Below are 25253 nucleotides of genomic sequence, written 5' to 3' on the forward strand. Positions count from 1 at the left end.
AACCTCAAACACGTAACGCGCTAACAAGATAAAGCACTAAAGTCAGTGGCACAGGCAACCTCATGACGACGATAAACGCGTAAGTGCTACAGCCTCTGGAATGCTTTGGAATCATGGAAAATAGGCTCAAGGAGGTCATTTGCCTAGTAATTTTCTATATAAACCAGAACGGTGATCATAGAGTAGAAGAAGACAGAAATCTCATCCACGCTGACTTGCCTGGTATCGATTGGCTCGTACAATTGCACAGTCCAAATCCTCCAACAGATCTATACTGGGCAACTTAAGCGAGTCAAGGTGGATAGTGATTGAGCTCTCTCTCTCTCTCTCTTGCTCCAAGGCCTCTGTTCTAGCTTATATGCAAGTTTACTAGGCAATTGATCTCCAGGAGCCCCGTTTCCATGATTTCCAAGCATTACAAACGCTGAAGCAAAGGCGCTTTCATTGATCGATAAAGGAGGTATACAGCGACCAGGGTAATCTAGAGCTAGGGGTGCAATTGTATTAACAAGCGATCGCTGGCTTTGAGAAGGCGAAAAAGCTCTGACCACACGACAACCTTTTAACTTCTCGACTGCCTAGGATTCGTATACATCGACCATGGCCAATGTAAATTGGCGGAGCAGTTACTTTCCAAAGATTTTGATGATACCATATATTCTTGCTGGTCTAGACTGTCTCTTACTGAGGATATCAAGAGGTGAATGAGCCCAGTGTGTCAACTGACTAGACTGGTCTCGTTAGAGATTATCCTTGTCCTGACCTCAGCTGACGACGCCGTCCTGACTCCTGAGGAGAAAGTATCCTTGACTTAATAAGCACACCGTGTACAAACCACCCTGGAAGTACAATCAAGTACCTTGACATGAGGAATCCAGTTCGTGTTAAATATAAACCCACGCACATACCATGCCGGAGCAAGCGTCTCATCCATATCGCAACCCACTAGCCATTAAACGCAGGAAAGGGCCCTTCTGCCTAGGATCGATCAGAACCGGCACCCCTATCCGGCACGCCAGTGGCATTCGTGGAGCGATTGGTATCATTCAGCGCACGGGTCTTAGTCCCCTCAGCAGCCAAATGCTCGCTCGCAACGGGCAACTTCGACTCCGCGCCGTCGAGGCTAACATTATGCGCGCGAGCTGCCGGGGGCCCAGAAGGATGATCCCCATCCTGCTGCAAACGACGGAACTCCGTGTTCATGCCATCTTCACGCAGTCCCGATCCGCCCTGCGCGCCTGCTCCCTCAAGTCCAGACGTCTGCTTGGTGGACGTATGTGCGCCCTCGTGCCGCAGCTCGTTCGACGTCTGGCCCTGTCCTGGGTGTCCGAGCCCCTTGTGGACGTCTGCGGAGGTCGCCCCTGGCAGCGTCGAGAGCGCGTCCGTCTGCACGCCTTCCTTGCCGTGCGAGCGCAGCACGTCTGGGTTGTTCGCCTGCCCGGGGGTTTCGTCAACCGGGTTCGGTTGGTATGTTGCGGATTTGGGGGCCGTGCCCGCTGGCAGTGTCTTTGCGGAAAACTCGGGTGCGTGGTCTGCCGGGGACACTTTTTGTCCGATTTGATGCTGTGGGCGGAGGAAGTGCATGTGTTAGTTATTTTTGCTTTCGCGGAGTGAATGGGAGGACGCGTGCGGATTATGAGTCGAGGTATGTAGGTCAATGCACTCACTCCGGATGTCTGCACAGGCTCGTCTCTGGGCTTTCGCGGATGAAACTCGCCCTGGGCGTTGGTCATGGAATCGGCGTTTCTAGCGGCCATGGTATATTGCTGTAATCTGATGCTTGATTGATATTTTGGGTTCTGCTCCCTCTTGAATTGGATAGTACGTATTCTCTCGAGTCTTGGGATGAGGTTTGGATAAGCCTTGCGTTGGCGAACAATCCTTTCTTTCTTTTGAGAATTCAACAATTTATACAACACCTTCCTTGTACCCACTGATCTGGTATAAAGAATGAATCACATCATGTGTGATCATCGGGGATATGCCGCAGAAATGATTGTTCCATACATGGCCTGGTCATAGTTGACGTCATGATGGATCCCGGGTGATCTCATGCTTGGATATCCTCGGCGTCAAAGTTTTCAAGAGTCGTGATAGGGTTTGATGAAAAGGAAATGGTTCGTGGATGGCAAAATCCGAAAAGCGTGGGAATGCATAAATGTGGAACTGACATGATGCCAGACACACGGTAGTTCGCTTCCGACCAATGGGAGTGTTGCTGCACCCCCCAATCCGGGGTTTCATTGGTCAATCGATCCGTATTCCCTTTGTGATCAGTTCTTCGCCGCTTTGTTCACCCTCATCTCGCATGCCATGTTCTAAGACCCCGGAGCCTGCTTCAGCCTTACTACCTCTTTTCGTTCTTCCCTCTTGTATCTACAACACTAGCTTTTCGTTAGCTTTAGACAACAGGATCCGTTCGAGATCTCAAATCATCATAATCCGGTCCTCCTCCTACTATATTTAAACTACTACGTTAGGCTGCTCCTACAGTACCCTCTTACGCCATAGCAATAAATCCCTCCCTACGTTGTTCGACCGCCTGTTACAGGGTGACACTGTGACTTCGTATAGCTGGCCAGTCAGGCAATTGGGCCGACGAGGATATGACTAAACAGGCATCATTAACTCGGTGATAGCACCCCGGTAGGGATATCAAGTAATGCTTTGAACGTAGTGCGTGGGTTTCAGATGTGCGGCTCCCATGTTTCCCGGCATCCTACCAGTTTCGTGCTGGAGAACGTTCGAACTGACAGTAAATCACCATTCCCAACGGTGCCTCTAGCCTACCGACCCGAGCAGATGTCCCAATTCCGATTTACATATCACATTCCCGTACCGAGCGACTCCTGGAAGGTAAGTAGATCACAACGGCGCGGCTAGGGTGAGCCGGAGTGAGCGCCGGCAGATTTTAATCTGTCTTTTCCACCAATTAGGAAGACAACTGCATGGTTGGTGGGCTCGGATCACAGAAGGACCGTTGTTGAGTCGCTTTTCGAGAAACAAGCGACTGAAAGTCCTCTAATGGAATTTGCTCGCTGTCACGTGATTTGATCGCTACTTGGATCAGAACATGAATGCGTCCGCCTGTCTACACACTAGTATTGATGGTAGAATGAGGTCCCGGTAATTTTTTTGGAAGTTGAGGTGACTTGCCTTGACGACTAGTGTTGTTCTTCTAGCACCCAGTCTAGTAAGTGTCATTCATGCTTCTTAGTCTCCAGTTCGGAGACTTCTGGTGCCAATTTTTCGGAGACTTCTATCCAAAGTCTCCTTCGTTCATGCCATAGATAGATATATATAGATAGATAGATCATTCACTCTGTGTTGAGTTTTCTGGTGATTTATCGAGGTTGCTAGTCGATTCAGTTTTTTAGTCAGACTCCAGACCTATGAAAGGGCTTTTAAGCCTAGAAATACAACCATGAGCAACAATATGACAGCCAACGGAGACGACTGGAAAGACCTCGCCGACAGATTAAGTGATAGCAAGGGTAATAATTTGCAGGTGGGAATCACGTTGCGTAGGATGATTCTCCGACTGAATGAGCGCTCACCATTCGCCACCGCGAGAGGCGTCTTCGACAATGGATGTGGCACAGGGTCAGTCATATCGTACATTCTCGATGTATTCGGCAGCGAGATACCGGATTCAGCCCTTGTTTCTGCCGCGGACTTCAGCCGGCATATGCTCGAGAAGTTAAGAGAGACTAAAGAGGCAAATGTCGCAGCGGGCAAGCAGGTATGGGACCGATTGCAGCTGCACAATCTCGACGCTCATGATTTGTCTACAATGGCTGATGGCTCCGTCTCTCATGTCACCGGCGGACATCTGTACTTCCTGGTGTCCAATCCCAGGCAGGCGCTAGAGGAGACATATCGCATTCTGAGCAAGGGCGGAGTACTGGCACTCTCAAGTGGCAAAGGCAGCCAAAACCTTGATGCACTTCACGATGCTGTCGAAGAAATCAGACCGGGAACAAATTTGCAATTGTTGCAAGAGCCATGGTCTTCCGAAGCAGGTGTCAAAAATGAGCTGGAGGCATGTGGCTTCGTGGATACCGAGACGTTCTTAGTAGATGCTGAGATACGATATGAGACACACGATGACTTCGCAAAGACGCTGTTGCTCATGCCAATCATGAAGCAGGCTATAGAGAGCTATACTGAAGATGAGAAGAAGCGTTTGCTTGTTAAGTTGGTTCAAGCCCTGCGCAGTCGTAATTCTGCCGAGCCGGGAACGCTGACAGGAACATCGATCGTGGCATTTGGCTGCAGGAATTGAGGCATGGTAGGCTGCGGAATACATAGTATCATGAGAGCTTGATGCAAAGTGCGAGATGGCCGGTCAAATTTAGCTTGCGCGGGCAATGGCGACTCATATACCGCAAAATCCAGAGCTTCTTGTTTTGACAAGACTCGTTACAGATCTGTTTGTAAATCATCGCTTGGTATTGCGCTCGGGACGTCCTTTTGAAAGTCGGTTAAGAGCCATTTGAATCAGTTTCCTCCCCTTGAGCGAGTCAGCAGCCGCAGGTGGTAGCCACAATGTCGCCTCAGACTTCGATTTCCGGACGGGGTACCCAATGGTTGACAGAAGAAGTCGCCGCGCCGTGTTTGGTAATTGCGATACGACCTACCACGATCAAGTAGCCAAGGATTCGAATTAAAAGGCTTCAGAAGCTTCTTTTGGAGAGGTGTAAGCCCCGCAGATCTCCCTAGTTTGATCACTGCCGGATCCTGCTTCAGTAGTCTCGGTAATCTTCATCCACTGTCTTCGCTATCGCGCCCATTGACCGAGGGATTTAAGTTCAACTACTCCAAGGCCTTTTCGGAAATACTTCATTATCTTAGAAGATTAGAAGAATATACGCAGCTTATCAAACGAAGTTCAGAATAGACAGGCAGCTGTACGCCAACTCCCAAGCCAAGATCCTCAAAATGGTGATTCGTGAAAATAACCCTACTCTAAAGGCATTCCGCTCATTAAATGTTTGCGGACACCAGGGATTGACTTTCTGCATGGTGTCCACGGGTGCTATGGCTTGCCGATTGCAGCAGAAAGCGGTTGTTGGTGTGGCATATGCCAGTCGGATGATACTTTTCCGAAGTCAAAGCATGCATCGGCGTTTGGGGAGTGTGCACTAACATTGCAAGGCATTGATAGATCCAAATTCCACTTGTTAACCACGACTCCCACGCGCTTTGCAGGGAAGGATACTATGTGTAGATTGTGGAATGCACAAATCTACGCGACTCTTTTCTTCTCTGCCTTCTCGCATCGAGTACTGTACTGTTAAACAAGCATCGTCCTTCCTTCATCTTACCAAGAAAACGCATCAACCTCGAGCTCAAATGAGCAGCTTCCAGATTTCTCCCTAGCAAGCATGGACACAACTGCCCTGACATCGTCACACATTCCGGCCGGCCCGCATACCACAACCGCGATCTTGGCCCACCCAAGACCTGCCTCATTCCGCAGTAACCCGTCGATATCCAGTCTAGAGCCGACTACAATCTCTTTCTCATGGATATTGTCTAGCACTGGCCTCAAACAGTCCACTAGGGATTGATCGGCTGCTTTAACACTGTAGAATAGCTTGGCGTTTGAATGGTGCTGTAAGAATGGCAGAAGCCCAGTGATGCCTATGCCGCCGCCAATAAGCACGAGTCGGTCGCTTTGAAGGACTGCTCTTGTGGGAATGGTAGGATACGGGCCTTCAAGGAGGGTAAGTAAGCCTGTTTTCAATTTCAAAGAGCCCGTCATGCCTGCCCTTTTGCGAATGAACAGTGTGAGGCCCGAGGTTGTGTAAGTGTGGTTATCTGTGGCCGGCTGCGAGCCCACTGTCACTGTGTGATTCTTCTCTACGTTGGCAGGATCTAATTCGGCTCTATCGCTGTGCCTTGGCCGGACTAGCGTTGATGTCGGGATCATAGAGAACGGATGGTTGTCCCATGGTCGCAGAATGTTGAGCGTTGGAAAATATACGTAGACGCATTGGCCTGGCGCTGCCCAACGGATGCCTGGTATATCGACACGTGCTATAGTGGGACCGACATCAGACACTTTGGCACGCTTGATGCCCGTCTTCAGGATCCTGCCCAGACGAGCCAATCGATCGAAAAACCAAACAGCAATGGTGGCGTAAAGCCAAGTTTCGTAGCCGAATGTACCTTCGTACCCGTACCAAATATGATACCAGCAACCTACCACACAGATAACAGCCATAACGATGTGCGTCATCAGGAACAGCTCATACGCACGCTGACGCAGAACAACCACACTTGTGAGCATAATAATGACAGCTGCGACTGTGGCGACACAACCCCAGATCCACCACTTAGTTTTGAGCGAATCGTCGTACGAGCCAGTGTTCTGATACAAGACAAGTGCGAGAATCGAGTGTAGGAGCGTCTGCAACAAGAAAAGACGAGCAATCCACCTGTGGAGTAACATGTAGGTTGAGTGCGACCAGTTGGTGAGCCACAACAAGATGTTGTTCCTGCTCGAGAAAAGGAAGAGAACCGGCATATTGGCGAATGCTAAGACTCCAGTGCGCCACATCCAATAAGCCATAAGTTCCTGGTAATGATTCACATACCACTGCATGACGTGGTTGGGATATAAACATTTATAACCGACCACAAGGAAGATGATATTCAAGAGGGCCACGACTGCGATGTACAAGCCCTGTCCGACTGTAGGGACATTTCCGATCAGGTAAGGGAGGGGTCTATCGTGGTAAGTTCTGAGGATGCTGGGATAGATCCAAGGTTTAATTTGTTCCAGTACGGTTGTCATGAAAGGGAGGCAGCCCAGCCAAGTCAGTATAATTGGTAAAGCAAAGGCTGTCAGGCAAATAGAAAGTCTGACGGAATAAAATTTAGTTAAATGCAATTAATATCGATATTATGCGTCCAACAAGAACACCAGACTGAAGTACGTCTCCAAGAGGAAGAGGAGAGGTCAACTACCTACCCATAGTACGACTCTTGGGCGGTCTCGCGGAAGAAGTATATCAACGTGTCCTGCGTGGTTTTCCAGCTGTCCTATCGAGTTGTCAGAAATTGTATCGGCTAGGCCGGAGACCTAGAGATCACGCAGATAAAGGAAGGGTATTCAAGGCAGTCCTTGCTTTTCGCAATTCCAGGTCTTCACGGTACACGTTTTGAGAGGAGGACTAACGCACGTGGGTTGTGAGCATGGTTGTGCTCAGAATCAATTCTTTCCCTTCCGCAACCTCTGTCACAGGCGTCGTAATATTTGCCAACGTCTCACCGTAAGTCCACTTGGGAAGGATTTTGACATCTCCGGTGATTTGCGTTTCCCAGAATTTCTCAACAGTTGAAGCACGAACATTGCTTGGGCAATATAATTGTATGCACCATGCTATAGAGCTTAGATACGGAAAGTTGGACGAGCGACACACAGCCAAGTTGTGTGCAGCCTCGGTGCCGGTTGTGTGACCTCCGGGGCTGACTATAGTGGTGCACGACAGTTTAAAAGAAGAGAAGCATCTAAAGCAGCCATGAGCACAATAGGGATCGTAGAAAGTAAATCCGTCAACACCAGCAAGGCCACTTCTGCTGACCGGTACAGGACCAGTAGCAACTGTGCTCGAGACGAATACTAGAAGCCCGAGAAAGAAGAGCTTCATATTTGATCTGTCGATATCTTCTCTAGATGGTAAAGCTGCGTAGAGCCAGGTCGATTTATACCTGAGGTATTTAATGACAGGGGCAGAAGCGTCTCATCCGCAGTCCAAACATTATTTTGCATTTCTAAACACATAAGCTTTTCGTGGCAGTTGTAGAATAGTGCCAGGACACCAATTACACGAGGATAACAAAGGTAGCTGATAGCACTGGATTTGTCTCGCAATCATTGGATGTTCGATACAAGCTCTCATTGACTATTAGGTAGACGATAGGCTCAAAACTTGCTCACTTGTTGAGTCAGCACGAAACTCCTCCGAAGTCTACTACCTAAAAATATACACTTCTACTAGTGTTCACATGCACTTGTGCTCACATTTGGACGGAATCATGCTGTGTGGATCTCATTGTGTCATCGAACTTGCTAACGTCATGGTATCGGAGGACATTGGCAATGAAGCGCCTGCTGAGCTAGCGATTGAAATCCCTGACATTGTGCTGGTTGACGACATGGACATCGGCATCGCGCCCATTGGGCTTGCCATGACTGCAATAGTTGGACGTCCGATGACTTGAGCCACACATCCCAAAATTGTGAGCGAACCTTTGGTCATAGCTTGGGGGTTTTCCTCCCCGCCGCAGAGGAAACTTGCTCAATAGTCCGGATCACATACTTGTTTGGTCATGAATCGTGGGGCTTCGCTTGAAGTGGAGACGGATCGGAATCTAGTGCGTTTCCATTGTGTATTTCACGAGGACCACCTCGACCCAACTAAAGGGGTAATAGATTGCAAGCTTGAGCAAGCAAAAGGCTCGAATGTCATGTTTACGCTTAGCGATGCTTAAGCATTACCATCTTCCGTGCTGCTCTTGGTGCACGTTCAATTTGCCCCGAAGACCTCACAACCGCTTGACCAGGATTTTGAATCATCAGGGCAACTCCAATGCTATTACAAAGACGGCCGGAGAAAATAATGGCTGGGTGGCTCTGACAGCACGTTTCACTCCACTCTAGTTGGGCTTTTGACCGTAAAGGCATTGCACCAGATCAATGCCAATATGATAAGGAACATTGTCATGATTGCAGCGACTCGATACTTACCGAACTGAGGATTTCGCATTGAAACCTTGAGGTGGAACTCGGCACCTATGGGTAAACACTCATGTTAGGCGCTGTGGGTACATACTGCCTTCCAGCGAGTCGAAGAAGTGAGATTAAGTTTTAAGAGGCATGGGCTTGGCCCCATCCCCTTACTATTGGCCTGGTACAGGCATGGTCTGGGGTAACTCACCACCACTGGGTACTAGATCTTGGTTGACTAGCTTTGGCATGCATGCCTTTCCATTGTACGCTCAACGAATTAGTTATATAGTATCATATTGACCAAGGATAGCGAGACCGCAAGCAAGACGAATTGGCTTGCACTAGTGACCCGAGTTACACATGAGAAGCTACAGGCATTCCATCGATGAATCGCATACGACTTCATGATCGTGGCACCAATGCATATGTTCCCGTTCATTGTCTGGCAAACCCGAAATCACGACATGATTAATCCGTTCACTATTAGCCATAACCTTGAATATTGGACTGACATTGCTGCTCTGGTATTCCGAGCGTGACTTACTCTTTCGCCGTCGGGTCTATTCAGGAAGCAAACTCAATATAGTGATAAGGTTTGAACGTAAAGACTGATTACGCTCTAGGAGCTTTGACTATGACTTTTCTAAAGCTACACATTTCTTGTCGGCTGGCGTGTTCATAGTGGATTTATTGTGGCAGTATGGCAGTACACTCAAAGCATGGTACATTCTGTGGTGCAATCTTGCTTTAGGTTTATCTGATATATTATCACCGATCATTTCGATGCAACAACAACGGTCTAAGTGCCTTTTTTGCTCTTCTTTCTCTTTTTGCATAATCCAACGGCTTCGCACTCTGTCGAGTACGGCACAGGCCAAAACACGCATTCCTGGAAGATAATGGGTTTTTGCGCATCACACCCGTCGATATCTTCCGACTTCAAATGGTAACCATGCCAACACTGCTTCCTACGGATCCGCGGCTTCAGCTTTCACACATTGAGTTCACAACCTTTCACGATCTGCTCCTTACCTTCGACAGCCCAAGGAAAACCTTCGGAGCTCCTTTTTACATTCGCAGACGCCGAGAATTTACAGCAAGGCTGTACAAGGAGGCACGGACGCTGCCAGGGCTCCATGCACTTGCGTTTATGGATGGCCCATACGGAGGCATCGATAAGCAGAAATACTTCGACAGCGATCGCATAATCGTTGTAGCTGGTGGTTCAGAGGCTGGTTGGGATGCTCTGTATCGTTGAGAAAAGCCTGCGGTATCACTCTTCGATGTGGGAATAAGAGCGGCCCCCCAAGGAGACTCAGACCAGCGCCCAAGCCGCGACGACAGCAAATTGGGCGTGGAGCACAGTCCTTATGTGTCATACTAGCAATACGGGACTTGGTTTCAGACAGTCCCGAACAGTCTGTTTCGGGACGGAAAACCAATAGGCAGATATTCCAACCTAAGTGTCGAAGTACGCCTGACTAGTGATGCTGAGCATATCGTGTATCCCCCTACAATATCGGCTCCCGATATACAAAGATAAGGTTCTGATTTGTTCGCAGAAGCGCCTATAGAAGAGCTTAGAGAATGACAACAGGGATCTATTACGGACATTATAACAGGAAGAGGTACGCTGTCGTCCGGATCTACCGATGGTCATCAAAGAAGTAGCCACTACCGCAGCAAGCACAAGAGACGCTGTAGGCATTTTCATGTGCGGACCCCTTGGAATGCAAGATGATATCCACTACTCTGTCGGGCGAGAAAATTTGCGCACCCTGAAGATACCCAGAGCTGGTGATAGGTACTTGCATATGGAACTCTTCTCGTGGGCATGAAAAAATCCGAAAACATCAGCAGGCACTGAATCTGGCCATTTACATGAGGCTAGACTCCAGCTTCCACAGGTGGACCATTCTTTCTTTCACCACATTATCTGAGATCTCCATTTATCTCTCATCAGGTTCTATATAATTGAGTGAATCGACGCATGGTTTGGAGAAATACGCTAAATTTTCAGGTCTCGAATCCATTGCATAAGGATTTTTTCCGGTCGATCTGTACTTTTGAGTGATTTGAGGTCGCCTACACTTCTAGTACGGCGTTCATCGAGTCTGTGGCGAAGTGTCAACCTTGCAAGCCCATGAAATTCAGCTGTAACATTCAGGTGCTTGAAGCTAATGTCTCGTACTCGTCTGAGACCGCCTGAATTCGCTCTTTGCATTTGCAGGCCATTTGGAGGAGAGATTGTGGAGTTGTCGCGGGTTGAAGTTGCTTAGGTGCATATGCAGGTGGTTTGCAAAACTCGCTAGAACGCGCTCGACAAGTGGCCTAGGCCAGGACCCCAGTTACCCAGCCAGTAGACGTTATAGTAATACTCAGCGAGTGGTTCGACCGAACATTGTGCGATACGGACGTGGCGTCAAAACACTGTGCTCGAAGAGAATCTGCTTCTATCAGTGCCTCGTGCTTCGCACCTCCTAGAGCTCTAAGGTCCATGGAAGGAAGATTGCGTATACAGATCGTTTCATCTACCTACTACTCGTAGACAGATGAGGCTCGAATCAGTGAGACCTGTCAGACCGCTTCAATACATCCGATGCTGCCACCAACTTCCCGCAGGCAGCGGCATCGGGTGGGGCAGGTGAGCAGGTTTCTTCTTCCGCCTCCTTTACCAAGGCCTTGGCATCAATCGTTAGTCTATACCAGCCAGCGAGGCCAGTTACTGCTCTCGCCAAGGATCAACAGGAAATGATATATCAGATAGACAACACTTGCGTTGAGGAAGCGTTTTGGCAAGACGAAGTTTTCTGTGTATAATACACTTCCGCTCAGTTTCTAGCATCTGCAAGGTCGACATTTCTACAGTATGCTGCAACTGCTGCTTGAAGTTAGTTTATTGGCAGCCGCTGCTTCAGCCGCTTTCACTGGATTGGGCTCATCAGCATATAAACCATACTGCTGTACTGCATGTCGAGCAGCACTTGCCTCTGCAACACTTTCTTGTACACCTCACCATCATGGAGGCGGCCATTCTCATGGCCCGATGACACCACCCGATTGCTATGCAGGTGACGAAGCATTTCTCTCTAGCTTAGCTTACTGTCTCAATTCCACTTGCACTGGCGCCGAAGAACTTGCTGTGTGGGAATTGGAAAAATGGTGGGCTCAGATGGCGACCGGTGATCCTACCATCACCCCCACCTTACTCTATACTGAGGCGCTCAAGTTGATTGACGAGCCTCCGCAAGAACAATACAGCGCAGGTACCACGCTCAATAGCACAATGCTACCGAGCTCTTCGGCGCTTTCCATGTACCAGAACTTCTATCCAAAATTCGAGGAGAATAGTAGCTTGCTCAACAAATACAGTCTCATCATTCTTGTCGTTGGCTTTGCGACACCCCTGCTCGTTAGCTGGATCGGCTATGCTCCATTTATGATATTCCTATACGGAAAAGTCGGTCCATGGCTGGTCTACCCTTCAATATTTGGCCGACGTCACACGCAGCCTCTTCCATGGCTTTTGGGAAACGTGCCAACCATGGGTCAATTTCAGTATATTGCTATGTTCTTTATTCTAAACCTTGTTCTCAGCGCAGTTGGCTACACCTCCATCCAGCCTCACCCGTGGGGCTACAATAAGTTCCAAGAAATCAACGCATATATTGGCTATCGTACTGGAGAATTCGGCTATGCAATCTTGCCCTTAGTCATTCTCTTTTCAGGGAGAAATAACTTGCTATTGTGGTTGACAAACTGGAGTCACAGTACATTTCTAGTCTTGCATCGATGGGTTGCAAGACTTTTTATCCTCCATGCCATAGTGCATTCCTTAACCCTGCTCGTTGCATATAAGGGTTCTGGCATTTACGCGAGCAACTTCCCACAAGCATACTTCTCCTGGGGCATTGTTGGAACTGTTTTGGCTGTTGCAATGCTCTTCTCCAACAGCCTCTGGCTAAGAAGATGGTCCTATGAGGTCTTTCTAATCCAGCACATCATTTTTGTGGTGCTCCTTCTTGTCGCGTGTTGGTATCACGTCATTCTCCGATTTGGAAAGACTGGCTCCCACGAAAACTGGCTTTACGCCGCGATTTCAGTGTGGATTTTTGATCGTCTTGCTCGTCTTGGTCGCATTATCCAAAACGGCGTGCACTATGCGACAGTGACCGATGTTGGGCCCGGTCATGTACGTGTTACCATTCCAGGCGTTCGCTGGGGTGCCGCCCCAGGCATGCATGCCTACGTACACTTTCCGACGTTCAATAAGTGGCGCCCTTGGGAGAACCATCCGTTTTCAGTAAACTCGACCACATCTTTCTATTCATGGAGGAACCATGAAGCCTTTTCAGAGACTGGCTCTAATGAAGACAACCTATCGAACAATCGACAGAAAACAACAGAAAAGCCCTTAGCTTTCAGCTCTACAGTGAACCAACAGTTCCGGACTACTGCCGGAATAAGCCTCATGATTAAGAAGCATACAGGCATGACCCGCAATCTCCAAAAACACTCAAGGCTTCTGACATTTCTGGACGGACCTTACCCGAAATATTCGTCAAAGGAAGTTCTAAAGTGTGACAAAATCCTCCTTATCGGTGGCGGTATCGGCATTACCGGTTTGATTGCCTGGATCAACTTACATCCCAATGTAAAGCTAGCGTGGAGTATGAAAGAGGCTTCCAGCGCTCTGATAGACGAGCTGGAGCCGGTGCTGCAGAGCTTTGCGCAGAAGGAGGTACTAGTAGGCCGCAGGATCGATATCGAACAGCTACTAAGGAAGGAGGTACAAGAAGGCTACAAGAGTATTGGTATCGTAGTCTGTGGTCCAGGCGGGCTTGGCGACGATGTGCGTGCTACTGCGGCTAGGCTAGGACGACATGAAAAGACAATCTTCCAACTGGAGGTCGATGATTTCTCGTGGTAATGCTCGCAGGCAAAGGATTATATCGAATGATTAGCGGACTAGGTTGGACGGGTGCTATCTCAGCGAGGATTTCGGGCACGATGTCAAATGAAGATGCACTGTCTTGATAGAAAATCACGTGGAAGAGCATTCACATCACCCGTCCACTCCTGGTGGGCGACTGTCAAGTCCATCGACTCTCATACAAACTTAGACGAAGTTATTTTTCCTTTCAAGCCCACCTATTTCCTCGCTGGTGATGAGCCGTGAGCGCTAGCATTACTTCCTCATAGCGTTTGTCTTCGCTTATCGCTTCTAGATACTACATAGAGTCCTGTGTATACTCTTATTCGATTCAACACTGTTCACGTTTTACCGGTATATGCACTGGTTATACTCACCTCGATGCGAACCAAGGTAAGATTATTTTCCAATGTCACTGAAATGTTGATCGATTTTTGCTAATGTGGTTAATATCAGCCACCAGAATCGAAGCAGAGAGCGTCCAAGCACAACGGTCCGAAAGGTTTATGAGAGCGGATTTCTGTTCCGCTGAATAGTTTGGGCCTTCCACAGCTGGAGCAGAAATGAAATCCAGACCATGAGTATGACCTCGCTACTCCGATATTTCTGTCATTTGTTATCGATAGACAATGCCTATTAACTCAGCCGCGTATCAACGCGCATAGTAGCTTTGATTTTAGATATTGCGCTGTAGCCTGATGGCTGAGGAGCTATCAAAGCTGGTCGCTGTGTACACTAACCAAGTTCCCAACATCCTTTATCGTTTTGGCGTTCACAACCCTCGCAAACGCTCGACTAGCTGCCTAGTGCGCTCAGAGAGAGCTAGGCCTCAAGATATCCTTTTAGCATGTGTGACTCGTGCTAAAGATACGCAAAGAGCCCGAACAATACTGCTATATCCACAGACTGTGGCAAAACGCCAGCTAGATTTATCGAGGCAGATGACCCTTTCACATTCCCCTCCTGTGTCCCACTATTGCACATTATGGTTGAGTTATCAACGCCCGTACAGTTCTGTGGCTCTCCTCCAGCATCTACAAGCGCCACAATGGTCCCTTCCTCTGTAAATATGACTGGGTCGTCACGATCTGTAGGGCGTTCGGTGCTTGCTACGACGACATATGCCCCTTGCTCATAGGCTGTACAATTTCCAGCCACACAATTAGTAACATTAGTGCTAAAATCCTGATTTGCACAAAGCGGGCTATTGACGGGCTCTGGAAAGAAGTCGAAGAAGCTGGCGCACCAATCGCGCAGACACTGTGGCCACTCGATCCCCGAGGGCGTGAAATTGAAGGCGCCGTGGCTCATATCGTGCCCCGCGCCAGCACTGGAAGTGCCGCTGTGACTGCTGTCATCGTGGTCTTGGCTGTCATCGTCATGGCGGGGATGGAGGAGGAAGGTATGAGCAAAAACTAGGTTGCACAGGAGGAGGAGAACAGGGTGCTGCTTGCGGCATACCATAGTTGTTAGCTATTGAGGAGTAGTCAGGAGTACAGCCACGGAATGTGATGAATGCTACAAGAAAACTGCAGTGCAGAGCCTCTTTATATAAACTTTCGAGCCTGGAAGCGCGCTCACGTTGATATCTCATGCGTTACAGGAGCCCACAAACCAAGACAAAGGGATTAGCAACACTACAACTTCTCACACATATTTCTGGGGTCCAGACTGTCCGCCTAGGTCGATAGTCCGGCACATAATACCGAAGAGGCGGTCGAAGGATTTTGGCGACAAGAGCAGGAAGCGTAATACAAACCTCTAACAGGTTGGAAGTTTGCCCGGTGTTCGAGACAGGTAGGCCATAGAGATATTCCCGTCTTCATACCTTACAAGACGTGCCTGTCGTCTCAGGGTTTCTACTGCAATCGACTGTGTCTAACGGCAAAAGATGCTAAACAATTTGGCGGAAAATAGTGGAGTATTGCTCTGCCGGAGGATTGGCTTGTAGCTTATTCACTGGCTTAGTTCTGAGACAGAATGGTATGATTGATCGAACGATGAGAGTGCTTCAACACACGGTTGCTCTCGTGCTCCTTCAGACACACGTAAACGTGATTTGATTTACATTAGATCTGTAAGTCTGTATGGTATCCGGTAGGAGTCAATGTACTAAAGTGGGCGAGACACATTAATATAGCTTGGCATAAGGAGCTCTGGCAGGTAGCTCGGACAGTCTCAGACAAGCAATGAGACTCACTTTTAGTCAAGAGCTGCGGAGGACTCATGTTAAGAGGCGAGTAATACAGCTACTGAGTGGACAAGGGTCTTATTTCCGAGTAGGGGTTAATATTATCTTTAGGTCGTGATGACTTAAATAACCAATATTTACCCTTATACAAGAATTAGTTCAGGGTCCTTTGCCATACCTCTACCGCGTGGTAATTAGCCTAAATTTCGCTAGGAAGTCCCGTGTTTGGAATGACTTGACCTTCTAACGGCCTTGGCCAAGATGAAGCGGCAGCCTGTGGATAGAGGAACGATGAATAGGAAGGGTAAGCGGGGTGATCACTAACCGTCACTTAATTACGCCTAAAGAGACACCCAGGGAAGGAAGGGCTACCATGGGACCATGTTCATGGAGCATGGGAACATGGGCGACGGCCTAGCCCTCCTATATACGCGCCCTTCACCCTAGATAGGACTATCCGTAGTTAAATCTGTCACTAGCCTCATACCTACATTTGGGACAAGCCGAACGACCCATTCCCTTCTTTATGTGGGCAATACACATCACTGATGTCTAGTAATCCAGGAACCAGAGTGTCGTACTAGCCTGTAACGCTGACCCGCAAAACTGAGTTTGTACTCCGCAGGGCAAACAGTAAAGGAGCGAGCGAGTAGAAGGCGCTTAGGATTAGGCAAATATAACGCACAAAACGCTCTCCATAAGGTGGTGGACATGTAACCTTAGGTGAGGAGAGTGCCTCATACAGCCCACCCTGCCGGGCCCAGCTAGCCTCAGCGAGTCTCACACTCTAGAACATATAATCTCATATCAAATAAACTTGGAGTTGCAAAGACCATAACGCATACTTCACGCGAAACATGTTTGGGTACGCTCAAGTTCTGCCTCCAAGGAGAGGAGACCATAGCCGTCAAGAAATTATGTTGGTAAATTATATACAGTACATAAATAGGTTGCACTGGGTTATCACAAAATGTGATCTGGGCCGTGGTCGGACCCAAATGTGAGGTGGGCGATTTAATTCTTCCGTGACTCAATCGACTCAAGGCAATATTCAGCAGAGATTGTAGGCATTTACGAGTAAGAGGTGTTGATGTTTGATAGCAATTGGTTCTCGCTGAACCACTAGCACAGAGCGATGTACCCTGGTTCACAAACTTGCTCAACTTGTGGTCATTTGCATTTTATTGGACAAAAGTTTTAAGCGAAAAGACCGTTCAATCCCGCAGAGCTGATGATCGATTTCTGAAGTAGTACATACCAGACTCGTCTGCTTTGATACTGCTGGTTGCCGGGTTGCGCTGACTTCTAGTTGTCGAACTCTATATAGCATTCTCCATCCGTGCAGGATGCGTTGAAGGCCTTCCATCCCTCGGCAGAGTTCACATGCTTTACAGCTGTTACACCGTCGAATAATTCTATTCGGCCACCCTGGCTTGTGGGTATATATGCTCTGAATGCATCTATCCATGGCTTTATTGCTCTTTGTCGGTGGGCCTTACCGACGCTTGGCAAGCAGGTCGCCCTCGGAGCTATCTTACACTCAGTCATCTTCTTAAGAGCCTATATTGTTAACGATAAGCTCTCAACCGATCAAGTTCTACCATACTGGTGGTGGGGCTACATTGGGACCATTGCTGCGTCGCTCCTCTTGCCACTCTCAGTTCCGATCATACGCCACCGCCGCTATGAATTATTCCTCATCAGCCACATTGTATAGTCAATTTTAGTCTTCCTTGGTTCATGGTATCACATCTACTTCGAGTACAAGCAATCCGGCTATGAGACCTGGCTTTACATTGTCTTCGCCATCTGGGGGTTTGATAGGCTGACACGCATGCTCCGATTTTTTCGATATGGAGCCCTTACTGCTTCAATCACCTCCATCGATGAAGATTGCATTAGGATTGACGTTAGGGGTGTCGTAGCCACGGGACACGTGTATCTCTCCTTTCTCCACTCGCGATTTTGGGAAAGCCATCCGTTCAGCGTTGCTAGCTATGTTGTTCAAAGAAGGGCTACGTCATCTAACGAAAGTGACTCTTCTGTCGCCGATGTGAATTTGGAGGCTGGTGATACTAAAGCGAAGTCGACGGTGATCAGCAGCCTCGACCGGCCAGAAGAACCAGGTATAGCTTCCTATCTTCGTACACTCTCGATGGGACTACCAAAGCGCTTCGAGATAGATCCCGCATCAAACTCCTGATTGAGGGCTCCTACGGAAAGCAGCAGGATCTTTCTGAATGTCCCACCTTGATTTGCATTGCTGGCGGCGTTGGCATCACTGCATGCCTCCCATATTTACGCCTGCATCCTGGCAGTCCGTGTTTATACTGGGGTTCGCGCAGCCAAGCACTTGTTAACTCGCTGAAGCCTCTAACCCAAAACTTCTACAGTGAGATTAAGATCGGACAACGCCTCGATCTCGCGTCTATTCGTGAGGAGCAAGGAGATCACTTTGCTGTCGTATAGTCTGGGCCTGGAAGTATGATGGACGAAGTGTGTGACAATGTGAGCAAGCGTGCACGGACCAAGCGTGTTGGCCTCGTCCCAGAATCATTTACTTGGTGATGATTGAGACTCATCTCATGTTGCTTACCCAAAATTTAATGATAAGACTATCTAATGTTCTAATTCGTAAGATATACTAAAAGAGTGTGCATATCTATTCTTGTGTCCGAGGATTTGTCTGAACCTCTCTCCTTGTTGTGTTCCTCTGAGGTCTTTCTGCTGATGAGGGAAATAAAGAAGGCTACCACTAACAAGGGGCCTAGTTGACGTAAGAGGCAATTAATAGATGGCACTGGTACCGAGAAAAGAACGGTTTTGCATCCATTCAATGATGCTGTTCTCGATAGCCTACCCAACATGAACACATGATTTGAAACGCAGTTGTGGCAATCTTCCACTGGAAGGTAGATGTTCGAGAAGGCCTTAATCCGTGCCATCTATCCACTGCAAGTTGATATCTGTTGTAAATTCGGCACAAAAGGCTCGGCCAGGATAAAGTTCTAACGATGAACTTTGACCCTGATGGCGATGAGCGTTCATCATTGGTCATAAAAACGCAAATTTCACGCTGCCAGGCCGCGGTTTGTCTTTGACGCCTGTTATCCAGCACATAAAATTCAAGATCCTGTTCATGTATTCTTGCGTGTTATTTCAATTGTGTGAGTGGTACACACCGTCCCCACATATCGCCATCGATGGTCGCGAGTTCATGAGGAGCCGGAGGACGATGGTCACTGGAACTGGAGAGCCAATCTATTATGGATGCTCCATAGCCTCAGGCAATGGACTTTCTGTTTCCACGAACGTTCTATCAGTTGAAACTCTAAGCGGTTGATGCTTCGAACATCCTGGTTTGCAAGCTTTCGTGACAGTGGCCTTGACGTCCATCTTGACGCCCTCCGATTTCCGTCCGCGTATGCGGGCCGATGCGGTCTTATTAAGTAATTAGTTGTCGAGGATATCACGCTCCAGACCGGGAACTTCAGCTAAGGGAACCGATTTGCTGAGGTAAAACGAGATATTTATTATGATCCGAGCTGCAAGCAGTTCTAACCAAGGTAGGGTTCCTTAATAGAGTAGGTACAAGAGTGCTGACCAGGATAACAAAGGGAATACTTATTCGTCGGACTATATCCTAAAATATAGGTATAGGATTACTAACGAAGTTAACTATAAACTATACTATCTAGGTAAGTAAGCGTATATATATAGTACTAGCCTAGACTATAGACTTACTTAGACTATATTCGTAGTCTATAGTCCTCTATAGTCTATTTCCTAGTTACGTAACGTAGCCTCGTTCTCTATCGGCTAACTTCCTCGTTTTCCTCGAGTATAGGTAGCTTATCCTTAACGACCCTTCTAGTAACCTAGTTCGTAATACTATTCCCTCTTCTTCTCTATTCGTTATCCTTAACGTATATAAGGTAAGTATCGTTCGCTAGAGGCGGCCCGTCCTTCTTCTTTCCTTTCTATAGCTAATTATACCTTCTAAGGCCTCTCTCTCTAAGTCCGAGTAACTCCGACGTCTTACCGCTAAAATTAAACTTTCCGGTTTCGGTTTCGAGACTATAGCTCCTTATCCTTAATACGTTAAAGCGTATAAAGTATATATCGTCCGCGAGGGTTATTCTCGCTATTTCGTCTATATATAGAAGAATATTATATATAGTAGTACTTTTTCGGATACCGAATTCGATTATCTTAAAAATAAAAAACGTAAACTACGCGAGAAGAACGAGAAGCTACGTTAGGAGCTAGCTAGCCTAGCTCGTTATATCCTCGCCGCTTAAATCGAGTAATCTAAGGTAGAAGCTCGCCTCGAGAAGATTATTAAGAAATAAAGTAAAATAGTTAACCGAGAAGTACGACTTCTCGGAGAACTAGTAGACGACGGTCCCGACGAGTTTAACTTTACCGTAATAACTAATAACTTTCTAATAGAAGAACCTTCCTAGCTAGATTACGCCGCTAGTAATACTAGGTAATAAGTTTCGGATTAAGGTTTATCTCTAGTTCCTAGGTATTTTCCTATTCCGAGTATCCTAACTATTTAACTAGATATTTCGCTTAGCGGCCTTCCCGCTTATATTAGAGTATAGTTTCTATATCGTAATAGAGTTCTTAGGTTTCTTTATCGATATATATTAATCCTAGTTTAGCCCTATTTAGTACTTTTTCTAGTAGTAATTTATAAAATACTAGGTATATATTTAGTCCTCTCGGTAAATATAGCTTATAGGAGACTAGTCCTAATATCTTCTTAATTCGGTATAGTCTAATCTTCGTATAATTTAGTTTTTTACTTAGTCTTTATATTTTTATATTTTTTATATTAATATAAACTATTTCTCCCTCCTAGAAATCTAGTCTCTTAGATCTTTTCTTATTTACTACTTTTATAGTTATTTTTAATATTTTATTTAATTTTATCTTTAGTAGAAAGTATAATTTATATAAGTCTTCGACTTTTATCCTTACCCTTTCTACTATAGATCTATCGCCTAATAGTTTTTTCTTAAAGTCTAGATATTTCCTATAATTCGTAAAGAATAGTAATATCCCGGTTACCGATATATTATTATTAAAAGCGAACTAAGCTATTAGTAGTAGTTTAACCTAGTTTTTTTATTAGTAATCTATATAGTACCGTAGGTACTATTCTACCGTCTAGTTCGTTCTTTCTATTTATTCGTTCGTTTATAGATAATATAATATAAATATCTTATATTTTATTTCTAGTAGGTTAGTTAGCGATTACTAAAACTATAAATTAAATAGTTTATCTCTATTTATAATAATAACCTCTAGTATTTCGTACTACGCGAATACCGTTCTTATAACTATATATACTAGTTCCTCTACTATTAATACTTCTTTATATAGTAGTAGGTAAATATATTTTATTAGTATATCGTTTATTATAAGTATACTATCGTAAGTCGTATCCGTTATAGATTCTTTCGATAGTAGTAGCTTAACTATAAAGTCTATTACTATTCTTAACTATACTTTATCTATATTTTCCGCTAATTATAATAAGCTATATAGTTTATATCTTAAGTATTTAGCTTTATAGTATACGTCGTAGTTCTTAACGTATTCTTTAATATTCTTTCTTACTTCCGCCTAGGTAAAATCTCGTATTACTAGTTCGATTATTTTATTAATACCTAGGTATCCTATACTTTTATTATTATACCTTACTTATATAATTCTCTATTTTTATTCTAGTATTAGTTCTATTTCTAATACTACGAGTATTCTTATTTCTATTTTTTTATATATTAAGTAATTTTCTCTTTTTTCTAGGAGCGTCGCTAGCTCCGGTTCTAGTCCTTCTATATAGTTCGTTCTTCGACTAAAGGTATTAGCTATAACGTTCTCTATTCCTTAAACGTATATAATTTTAAAATCGTAAGAGGCTAAAGTTTTAGTCTATCTAACTTATCTTCTATTAAGTTCTTTAGTTATTATCTAATACGTTAGATTCTTATAGTCTAAGTATATTTATACTAGGTATTTAGCTTCCTCTAGGTATACTCTTTATATTTTTAGATATTCTACTATTACGAGTAGTTCCTTATCGTAGACATTATAATTTACCTCGAATCCGCTTAGCTTCCTTAAATAATATACTACTAAATAGAGCTTTCCTTATTCGTTTCTTTATTTAAGGTAGCCTCCTATTACTTTATCTAAGGCGTCTATTTCTACGATTACTTTCTTCTCTAGGTCGAAAATATATAAGATTAGCGCGGACGTTATTCGTCGCTTTAGCTCTTTAAAGGCGTTCTTATATTTTTCTCTAAAATCGAAGATTATTTCCTTCTTAGTTAAGTTAGTAACTAGTACTACGATTTTTAAGAAGTCTTTAATAAACTTTCGGTAATAGTTAATTAATCTATAGAACGCCTATACTTCCTTAACTATTATCGATTCTAGCTATTTATTAATAGCTCGAACCTTTTCTTAGTTCGATACGAGTCCTTCCGAAGATATAATATAGCCTAGGAATTTAATACTATTCTTATAGAATTCGTATTTAGATAGCTTAAGTAGAATCTTATTTTCCTTTAGCTTTTCTATTACTTTCTTTATATACTCTACGTATTCCTCGTAAGTCTTTAAGAAGATTAGAATATCGTCGAGGTAGATAATAGCGAATATATTTAAATATTCTCTTAAAGCGTTATTTATAAATTCTTAGAACGTTAATAGTATATTAGTAAGTCTAAAAGGTATAACTAGAAATTCGTAGACCTCCTATCTTATTCGGAATACCGTTTTCTATTCTTCTCCGTTAGCTATTTTAATTAGGTAATAGGCGTTTCTAGTATCTAACGCGGTAAACTATACTATACTTAAGAGGCGATTCTATAGCTTATTCTATCGAAGAATAGAATAATAGTCCTTAATAGTTTTATCGTTAAGTAGTCTATAGTTAATATATAGTTATAGTAATCTATCCTTCTTTATTACGAAGAATATACTATAGAATATAGATTCGTACTTTTCTATCTTTAGTTAGCTCCTTCTTACTAAACCCTTCGCTTCTAGTTTCTCGATATAGTCTTTTAGGAAGTCTTCTTCTTTCTTTAAGAATAATTTTAACTATTCCTTATAGTTAAGTACCTCTCCTTCTTTTATAGGTATTCGGTAATTCTAAGGCTAGTATTTAAAAAGCGCTACCTTACTTTTCTTTTCTATAAATAATTTCTTATATTTTATATATTTCGAAAGTAGCTCCTCGATATTAGTTTAAGCTAATATTCTACCTTTCGGTCGTATCTATATCGCCTTTACGAAGAGAACCTTTAAAGATAATCGATCTTTCGTTTTTATTCCGTAACTATAATTCGAAAATTCGAGTTCTTTTATTTTCTAGTTTATTTAGGAATTATATTTTTCTAGCTACTCTATTTCTAGTATAGTGTTATATTTTATCGCTATTATATCTAGGGTTATTCTTTCCTAATAAGTTCCTATTATTAGTTCGACTTATCGTAGTTCTTTTCTTATTTATTCGTTCTTAAACTCTATTAGCGACTCGTCTACTATTATAAGTCGGTATAGTTCCGTCTTTACCTTTATATAGTCTTTTAACCTTTACGCTACGTAGTATAAGACGTAATTTCCGTTTACTTCGGAGTCTATTATAAGTCGTATAGGAAGATTCTATAGAACGGCCGTAAGGACTATATATTCCGCCTTACCCCTATCTAACTCTTATAGAGTCTAAGGCTATTACCGTAGGTAACCTAGCCTTAATAGGTTATTCCTTCGTCGTTTTTTAAATATACGTATAGTCTTAGTTCTACTATATAAGTATATTCGTCGTATTCGTTTATCGATCGATATACTATCTTACTAATCGGGATCCGGAATCGGTTCGGACTTATATTCTATAGGTATTAATATAGCTTAAAATACTATTAGTAGCTTCTTTCCGCGTAGTTAAAGTAATCGAATAGGTACGTCGAGTTTACTCGTCTATTAATATAAGGTATATCCTCCTTCTTATCCTTCTATATTATATATAAATTCCGCGTCGTTAGAGCTTCCGTTCTCTAGATTTTCTTCGTATCTTCCTATTCGAGTATTATAATCCGAGCTATAAGTAGTTCTAACTAAGGTAGGGTTCCTTAATAGAGTAGGTACAAGAGTACTAACTAAGATAATAAAGGGAATACTTATTCGTCGGACTATATCCTAAAATATAGGTATAGAATTACTAACGAAGTTAACTACGAACTATTCTATCTAGGTAAAAGAGTATATATATATAATGCTTAAAGTATTACTTTAGTGCATTAATGTATTATTTTAATGCGGTAATACACTAATACATTCCCCTAGTTACGTAATATAGCCTCGTTCTCCATCGGCTAACCTTTCTTAAGCTATCCCTTAGAACGTAGGGCGCCTATCCTAGCGACCTTATCTATAACCTAGTTCGTAATACTATCCCCTCCTTCTATCTACGTTATCCTTAACGTACTTAAGGTAGTCCTTTCCCGTCCGTTACGATTCCGTTCCTTCTTCCTTATAGCTAACTATATCGCCCTTAAGCATTAAGAAGAACCGTCGATCTTTTAAGTCCATCCGTAACTAGAACGTACGTCGCCTTAAAATTACGAATACTATATCTTCCGACCCTAAAAACGCCGCTATAGTCGCCTATACCGAATACGTTAACTATAACGTTACCTATTTTTATAATCGCGAGTAGTCAGTAAAATACTCTAAATATCTCTAGTACTAAAGAAATTATAATAGTACCTTTTCCGTAGAAGAGTTCTAAAAAGTTAGGGAATAAAAGAAATAGCTAGTCTCGAAGTTCCGCGCTAAACGACGCGAGATCGCTCGGCTCCGTAAGGTCCTAGCGGAGTTAGAAGAGCGCGACGCTAATATCTAGAACTCTCTAGCTAAGCTAGAAGACTAGTCTAATCGTATACTCCGTCGAGAGATAGAAGTATTAGGTATTTTCGAGTCTATAGAGGCGTCCGCTAGTACTAACTACGAGCTAGCCCTTACCGAGCCCGAGTTTATTTTTAATAGTTAGTTCGTAACCGATTCGGTAGATTAGGAATAGGTCCTAGGTTCCTCTAATAATACCGAGTAACTAGTTTCGGATTAAGGTTAGTCTCTAGTTCCTAAGTATTTTCCTCTTCTAGGTATCCTAACTATTTAATTAGGTATTCTATTTAGTTATCTTCTTATCTATACTAGAGTATAGTTTCTATATCGTAATAGGGTTCTTAGGTTTCCTTATTAATATATACTAGTCCTAGTCTAGCTCTATCTAGTACTTTCTCTAGTAGTAATTTATAGAATACTAGGTATATATTTAGTCCTCCTAGTAATTATAGCTTATAAGA

The 25253-nt window shown here is 44.5% G+C and overlaps 7 protein-coding genes across 7 annotated transcripts; 4 read left to right on the forward strand and 3 right to left on the reverse strand.

The window, feature by feature from the left end:
• Window positions 1–978: 978 nt before the first annotated feature.
• On the reverse strand, window positions 979–1757 carry A1O9_03742 (uncharacterized protein; the record flags this gene model as incomplete). The annotated part of the gene is made up of 2 exons (XM_013406035.1): window positions 979–1563; window positions 1668–1757. The coding sequence occupies 2 exons, from the start codon at window positions 1755–1757 to the stop codon at window positions 979–981; spliced, it is 675 nt and encodes a 224-aa protein (XP_013261489.1).
• Window positions 1758–3424: 1667 nt separating this feature from the next.
• On the forward strand, window positions 3425–4285 carry A1O9_03743 (uncharacterized protein; the record flags this gene model as incomplete). The annotated part of the gene is made up of 1 exon (XM_013406036.1): window positions 3425–4285. One exon carries the CDS (start codon window positions 3425–3427, stop codon window positions 4283–4285), a length of 861 nt encoding a protein of 286 aa, XP_013261490.1.
• Window positions 4286–5323: 1038 nt separating this feature from the next.
• Window positions 5324–7658, reverse strand: A1O9_03744 (uncharacterized protein; the record flags this gene model as incomplete). Its single annotated transcript, XM_013406037.1, has 4 exons — window positions 5324–6415; window positions 6527–6869; window positions 6980–7050; window positions 7191–7658. 4 exons carry the CDS (start codon window positions 7656–7658, stop codon window positions 5324–5326), a joined length of 1974 nt encoding a protein of 657 aa, XP_013261491.1.
• Window positions 7659–9692: 2034 nt separating this feature from the next.
• On the forward strand, window positions 9693–9998 carry A1O9_03745 (uncharacterized protein; the record flags this gene model as incomplete). The annotated part of the gene is made up of 1 exon (XM_013406038.1): window positions 9693–9998. The coding sequence occupies one exon, from the start codon at window positions 9693–9695 to the stop codon at window positions 9996–9998; it is 306 nt and encodes a 101-aa protein (XP_013261492.1).
• Window positions 9999–11609: 1611 nt separating this feature from the next.
• A1O9_03746 (uncharacterized protein) lies at window positions 11610–13670 on the forward strand (the record flags this gene model as incomplete). The annotated part of the gene is made up of 1 exon (XM_013406039.1): window positions 11610–13670. The coding sequence occupies one exon, from the start codon at window positions 11610–11612 to the stop codon at window positions 13668–13670; it is 2061 nt and encodes a 686-aa protein (XP_013261493.1).
• An 864-nt stretch (window positions 13671–14534) lies between these two features.
• Window positions 14535–15137, reverse strand: A1O9_03747 (uncharacterized protein; the record flags this gene model as incomplete). Its single annotated transcript, XM_013406040.1, has 1 exon — window positions 14535–15137. One exon carries the CDS (start codon window positions 15135–15137, stop codon window positions 14535–14537), a length of 603 nt encoding a protein of 200 aa, XP_013261494.1.
• A 2249-nt stretch (window positions 15138–17386) lies between these two features.
• A1O9_03748 (uncharacterized protein) lies at window positions 17387–18309 on the forward strand. The gene has a single exon (XM_013406041.1). It carries the CDS (start codon window positions 17699–17701, stop codon window positions 18065–18067), a length of 369 nt encoding a protein of 122 aa, XP_013261495.1. The 5' UTR covers window positions 17387–17698; the 3' UTR covers window positions 18068–18309.
• Window positions 18310–25253: the final 6944 nt, after the last annotated feature.

This window comes from Exophiala aquamarina (assembly GCF_000709125.1).
Source record: "Exophiala aquamarina CBS 119918 chromosome Unknown aczIA-supercont1.3, whole genome shotgun sequence".
NCBI classification, from domain to species: domain Eukaryota; kingdom Fungi; phylum Ascomycota; class Eurotiomycetes; order Chaetothyriales; family Herpotrichiellaceae; genus Exophiala; species Exophiala aquamarina.